Source organism: Electrophorus electricus, chromosome 20, assembly GCF_041902795.1.
Source record: "Electrophorus electricus isolate QZ-2024a chromosome 20, ASM4190279v1, whole genome shotgun sequence".
NCBI classification, from domain to species: domain Eukaryota; kingdom Metazoa; phylum Chordata; class Actinopteri; order Gymnotiformes; family Gymnotidae; genus Electrophorus; species Electrophorus electricus.
The window spans coordinates 14,400,456-14,407,500 of NC_137516.1; the positions used below are offsets into that span (position 1 = coordinate 14,400,456).

The following is a 7,045-nucleotide window of genomic DNA, read 5'->3' on the forward strand; positions in this document are numbered from 1 at the left end:
TGGAAGGAATGACACATTTTAATAACAACTTGAAAAGGTAGTCCTCATCTGGAGGTTCCTCACCATGTACAGAAATCACATTTCTGACAACTGTACACTGCTACATGGGTTATACAGTATTTGTGATGTGCACATGGTTATGGATGAGCACAGCTTCTAGCCTTACAGACAAAAGGTGGGAGATGTCTTCAGCCAACTGAAGATATGGCACTTCTATGAAGTTTATAACTACAAGGCAAAGGGATGATGTCACTATGACAACAGTAACCAATCATCTGCATTTTACATATTAAGGCAATGGACAATTCCCCCAGAATGTGTTTGGTAATGAGTGCGAATTTCCAGGCTGTGAATCTGATAATGTGGTATGATGTTCTGATGAGCAGGTCTATAAAAGGCATATATTCCTACCACGCTGCATCAGTCATAGGAATTGGCACAGTACTTTGCACAATGAAATAACTTAAATTATAAGCCAGTTCAGGAGAAACACAACCCAAGTGACTTTCATGGTAATGTCTAGTGCAGTCTACCCACACACACACACAAATTTGAAACATTTCATCTTTGCCATAAATACAAAACACAAATCATGGGCTGCATACAAAACAGTTCCAATAGCAGAAGGGTCAATATATCACATTCATTTCTCCAAGTGTAACCTATTGCAATATACAGGAAGGGATCTGCAGTTTGCAGTGTAAAAACGGACTTTAAGCCCATCTGGTTTCCTGCCTCATGGAGACCGCCGCAAAACTAACAGCTATTTAAGTGTAACAGCTATTAAGATGCAGTCCAGTAGGTAAGGCTGCTCCTTCCTAGAAGTCTAAATAAAAAAGCAGAAGACTCTGAGCCAGTAAGGCAAGGAGTTTTCACTTCCTTTAGCTCTATATAGCCAAGGCATAGACATAACTACAGTCAACTCCAGAATTATGGGCAGCTCTGGGGAAACTGCACCAAAAAAAATCCTATAAAACAAATAACACGTGTAATTAAAATATTCATCAAGAAAGATCAAATAGAACTGATTTCTATAAGAAGGGTTTATTTTCAGAAAAAAATAATAAATCAATGTGTTCTTTAAAAAACATGGGACAAAATTTGCTGGTATAAAAATCTAAAATGGGTAATTTCCCCCAAAGATGCCATTCTTAATTGCTCCTAGTTTGCAGGAACTGCACTGTTGTGACAGTTTGCTAGGGCGTAAATATGAGATGACATCCACTGACAAAATCCCTTTGTCAACCATCAACTTGGGCAAAACCAAAGATATCTCAAGTCAAATTAAAAGGTTGTGGACTTGCAGATATGTGAATGGTTATTATAAAAATGAACAGTCAGTTGGCATTATTATTAAGCACAACCAGGGTAATAATAAAAATGTTTAAATAGTACATTTTGCTATTTTGCTGCTAGTGCTGTTGTGAAAATTAATGGCATAATGAAGTATTATGGACATTTTAGGTCAAAATCTGTCAGCTTTTGTCAGAAGGCTGAAACTTGGCAGAGAGTGGACCTTTCAGCAAGATAATGACCCCAAACACATCAAAAATCCAGATGGAAATGGGTGTAGGAATACAATCAGTTTTGCAACGGTCCTCTCCAACTCCAGATCTGAACCAAGTTAAAAACCTGTTATGTCCAAACATTTTCTAACCTTGCTAAACATTACGGAAAACAGCTAATTGCTGTTAGCCTTGCCAGGGGAGTCTTCACCATATATTAATAACGGAACACAGTGTAAACAAACAAACACACATCACCTATTAGTTAAGCCTAATATCACTCATTGGATGTGAGGTTTATTTATATTGATTTTAGCTCTTTTTCATGAAGGGAGACAATAATTCTGGAGTTGACTATTGAAAAAATAAATATCGTGGATACAGACAGAACCAAGCAAATCATGTTTTTCCTAAAAGCAGCAGACATAAAAAAAAAAAAAAAAAGAGAACTGACAACTGAAATGATCCACGATCCATTTTGTTCAGTCCAGTGGAATTTTACCAGGCAAAATTTTTTCAGACTGAGTTTTGTCTTGTAATCCATTTGAAGCTCAGGACACAACTACACCCACACAGCCCAAAGCCATAAGCTTCAACTAAAAACATACACACACTGCACCTGGGTATTGTGATGTAAACTTGAACACATTCTACTTTTTCTAAAAAAACAAAACAAAACTCAAACATAAAAGATACCAGTGCAACCAGCCTTAAAGGTTACCAGCCTTTTGGGCACTAAAGTCCAACCATCCCTCATAACTTATTAGAATTAAATTTCCCTCTATAACTGGACATCTATTACACATTGGACATTTTCTAGCGCAAGTGAAATCCAGACCTAAACATCAGACATGGTATTCTCCATCTCGACAGTTGCATAGCTGTCAGGAAAGGTACAAGCCACTGCCCACAGAGCCAAATATTCACTAACCAGCATTTAGTGTGTATAAATCACTCTCACGAGTATACCACAGACTCAGCACTACAACACTTCCCTTTGCTTGTTCGGCTGCTTCAAAAAACAAAAAAAACCAAACAAACAAAAAAAACCCACTAACGGAGAGAGATGGTGATTCGCTTCATCACAGCACTGGGTTTCTGTTTTTGAAGGCATATTAAAGCTGAAGACATGTTCTTATTTCCACCTTACTTTTTAACAGTGCCTCAGACAGAGAGCACATTTGAGCCATGCTGAAAATTCAGAACAGGCAATTTCACCCAAACACCACAGTGAAATCCCAGATCAACTGTGAAAAGCTCACAAGGCTGATAATCAAAATTAGAACCTTCTTCCAAAGCAATAAATATGTCTGAAATCACTTATTATTATGGGGCAGTGTTTCAGGTACTCGACTTGTAATTTAAAGCTTGCCCCACCACCACAAATTTGCCACAGTCGGGCCCCTGAGAAAGGCCCTTAACCCTCAATTGCTCAAGTTGTATTCGGTCATAATTGCAAGTCAGATAAATGCCATAAATCTAAAATGAAAATGCATTATTTACTTATATTACCCTATATGCAAACAGCTGTGAAATGAGCAACAGTCTTTGACAGAGGCCTCTGTCAGCCACTGCCATAATTCTTTCATAACCTCACTACTGAAGAGCCATTTTATACTAAGCTTAAAAGCTTTATTGTGGCTTTGCTATCTTAAGCAAATGTAGAATATGATTTTCCCCCAAATAATTTTAAATTATATTAGTAAAGGCAATTTCAGGAGTGTTAGTACCTGCATTTCACTGGGGTATATATCAGCGGAAGTAGCATTTATTTTTAGTATGCCATCATGATGCATTGTGAAAATGTAGTGAACAAGTGAACAGACATACTGTTCTGAGGTTTTGAACACCTGTTCAAAAAGGCTGAACCGAATATAGTGCACATAACGACAAACAGGGAACAATTTCAGGCACAGCCATCAACCATGTATGATATTCAAAATCATTTACCTACACACAAAACAAAAAAAAAAAGCCATTTCAAGACCGGAAACTAAATTTCAGAAGAATTCAGTTAATATCTGGTTGACTTTTCTGAGGCCTTGTTCAAAAACCTAACTGACCACAATTGACCTTTTTACGAAGTTCATCAGAAAAATAAAAAGGCCTAGTTTGTTGTGAAGGAAAAAAGCCAGATGTCCAGGTTTCTGATTCCCACAGTGTATCAAAGCTACATAAGGGACCTTTGTCCAGTATAGGGGAAAGAAAATCATAACCTTTAAAGAGGAAGACAAGAGCTGCAGGTTTGTAGAGGTTTTCATCAGTATGGCCACACAAGGCTGGAAACCTCCATAAGACAGAAAGATTTCACCCAGTTCGCTTTAACAGATTCTTCTGTCCATTCTATGGCCTCTCATAACAGGAAAAACCACCAGTTTAGATGAACTAATCAGCATGCCAACTGAACTGGAAGGGCTGACTGCTTAGTGGGACAAAGGCTAATGTGAAAAATTCCACCATCTGACAATGCAAGCAATGATGCTTATCCAATTAGCAAAAAGCAGCAAAGCAATTTATGGAAAAAAGAAGTAGACAACTTGAGCCATCTCTCATGGACATCCAGTTGTGAGGTCTCAGAAGTGGGCTCAGAACATGTGGGTGTTGTTGTAAGAAGTGGAGAGGGAGGGAGCACTGGCTGAGGTGTAGGGAGGAGGTGGAGTCACTGTCGGAGAGGTGAGGTCCGGGTAGGGCCGCAGGCCCATCTGCTTGTTCTCCTGGAGCTTGCGCACAACCACTCGGCAGAACTCCTCACTGTGGCGCTCACATGTGTCGAGCAGCTTGCGCACCTTGGCTGTACGGGTCGGCTGGTTGGCCACGAGCTCGTAGTCCTCGCACATGAGGAGCTCGCGAGAGAGCAGTGCATCCAAGCTCTGGTTCAGGCATGCCTCCGTCATCTGCTGCACCACCTCCTCCCGCCGCCAGCCAATCCAGCGCGCGGCTGGGCCCTGGTTGTCCGACGCTGACGGGAAGTCTGAGGACACGAGAGGCAGCCAGGCCACAAAGGTTATGCTCCAATGAGAACAGCAGAATCTTTTAACTCTCCAGCCTACTCAATTATCAAGTGAAATTATCTATAAAATGAACCAGAAGTGCCTTAACTAACAGTTCAGTTAGATTCGTCACGTGACATACCATGTGGGTGTGCCTGCAGGGTGAGTGAGTGAATATTTAGGGGCAGGTCACTCTCAGTCTGAGGGGGGTGGGGTTTCAGGGGGATGTTGAAGTCTGAAACGGGCTGTGCTGTCTGATACTCAGGGTTCAGGTTGTTCTGGCTGCCTTGATCCATAAGGGGCTTTGGGGAGTCCATAGGCAGGGACAGGACAGATGGCAAGGGTCCTCCGCCTAGGACAGAAAAGGTGCGGGGTACAGGTACAAAATATCAACTTTTTTGTGCACCGGAGAGAATTTGGTATTTCAAACCAAGAACCCGCATGGCTTTCAAACACATATAATCCAAATAAAAGTTTTAATATTCTTCCCCCAAGATTCTAAGAGGAACTGAAAACTGGCAAATGGTTTACCTTGGGAGGGATTTGAGATGGTAAGGAAGCCTGGCTGGGACATATCCGTATCCTGGGAAGAACAGGAACCTGATCCGGAGGTAGAGCTGTTGTCCTGTCACATAACCATCACAGAATAGTCAAGCACCAAATAACAATCTAATCCAATCTGGCTCACAACAGAAGCACCAACAGCTTTCACACTGACACAGCAACCCTAATTTAAAAGTGATGGTAACATTTGCATGAAGAAGGCAAACTTCTTGCTGAGATAGTAACCAGATATTCACAACTGTTTGCAAGCAGAAGCATGGAAGATCTGGAGAAAGCATGGAGGAGATGAGGCAAGAAGAATGTCTGGGCAAATATGATGTGGAGACTAACAGGCCATGGTGTGGTGTGCTGCTTCAGACTTTTTCCTTCCATCCTCTTGGAATTAGTCGGCGTCGTTAGTCCGGGGCCCAGTGGCCGCTTGAACTACAGATAAAGTGGAGGGGAACCAAATGGTATTTTGTATTTAGGAACTGTTGAACTTGAACGTCAAGTCATTTGTAGGCCTCTGACTGTATATATTTGTGCTCAGTTTTACTGTACTCATTAAGGCTTGACCAAGGATGAACTCCTTTCTACTTTGTGTCTATATAATTTATTTGTTAGCACTTCATAAAACACTTGGTTCTCAAAAGCATTTGAGACATTTTTTAGAATCTCTCTTTAAACAAATCTAATCATCCAAAGTTCATTTTTTGAAACCTGCTCACCTTTGACCTTTTGACCTCCAGCACAGCCTCCAGGATGTCGATTTCATCAAACCTCCGCAACATGGGCTCCAGCTCTTTGAGACAGTCTGGTGGGCAGAGTCAAGATACACATGACCAAACGCCTTCAAAACGGCACTTAAAACTACAAACCTCTGGCCGCATGAAAGTATGGCAGGAAGTAGGAAGAGGAACCAAATGAACAGAGTTGCTCAACAGTCTAACAGTACAATGGGACACTGAAGAGTGAGAGCATTTCAAACAGGAGGCCCTCCATACAGGGAGGTAAAAATAGGCACACTGCTCTGTAGCTATTACACAACCTACTGCATATAACAGTTCTGAGAAGAAGGCTACAAAATTTAATCGGAGGCCAAATATGAGCCAAATTAGATTAAGTTCCCATAGGGAGTGGTGTTTGAAAGGTCTGGATGGGTACAGTAAGGCATGGGAGCGTTAAATGCTCCCTTGGTCGGCTCTCATGGAAAAATGGCTAAAGATAAAGGTGAGGTCAGGCTCTCACTGAGGAAGGATGGACGTTCGTCTGGGTTGGCGGTCCAGCCGCAGGTCATTATGTTGATGAGGGTCTCCCTGCTAGGGATGTCTGCGGGCAGGCTATCCAATCCCGTATCAGGCCGCGTCCCACGCAGGACACTAAACATGATCTGCATTGGGTTGGTGGCATCTGGCCCACAAAGAGAAACAACAACATTAACAACAAAAGGTTACCAAGGCTTTGTGTTTTTACCAACATCTAAGCCAAAGAGAAGGAAGATGGGTAATCACTTTTGTCATGGTAGGGAATGCCATGCTATCTACCAAACATTAGGCCTTTCTATTACTTTTCAAATGAGCAGTCCTATTTCCAGCAAAAAAACAAACAAAACTAAAAAAATGCTACAGGCTTTATATAGGTCTGGCTGAACAGAAATTATTTATGCAAGTTAATTAAATCACCAAAGGTTTTGGTTCTGCACTAATTTTTGTTGCATAGTAATACACCAGGACACATACAAAAAAAAGGAAAGAGTTGAACACTCATGAAGGAAAAGAAGCCAAAAACTCTTGTGGTATGCTAGCAAACCTGTCTGGTGACCTGATGTTTTTGAACTAGTTATGATATGCCCCCCCCACACACACACGCAAAACTCCCCCTTCTGCTACCTTCAAATGGGATCCGTCGTGACAGCACTTCCCACATGATGATGGCATAACTGAAAGAGGAAGCAGAGGACAGTGTAATGAGTGGCACATCAGTATGCCTGGGAATCCCCTCAGAGAA

The 7,045-nt window shown here is 41.5% G+C and overlaps 1 protein-coding gene across 1 annotated transcript in view; it reads right to left on the reverse strand.

Annotated features, from left to right (window-relative positions):
• The window catches only part of ripk2 (receptor-interacting serine-threonine kinase 2), a 13,273-nt gene continuing 6,228 nt past the window's right edge, over window positions 1-7,045 (reverse strand). The window contains exons 5-11 of the mRNA XM_026998325.3: window positions 6,928-6,977; window positions 6,287-6,448; window positions 5,767-5,852; window positions 5,390-5,482; window positions 5,027-5,120; window positions 4,638-4,847; window positions 1-4,476 (exon numbers count right to left, since the gene is read on the reverse strand). Of these exons, the coding sequence (XP_026854126.2) occupies window positions 4,091-4,476; window positions 4,638-4,847; window positions 5,027-5,120; window positions 5,390-5,482; window positions 5,767-5,852; window positions 6,287-6,448; window positions 6,928-6,977 (1,081 nt within the window). The 3' untranslated portion in view covers window positions 1-4,090. The remainder of the gene's footprint in view (window positions 4,477-4,637; window positions 4,848-5,026; window positions 5,121-5,389; window positions 5,483-5,766; window positions 5,853-6,286; window positions 6,449-6,927; window positions 6,978-7,045) is intronic.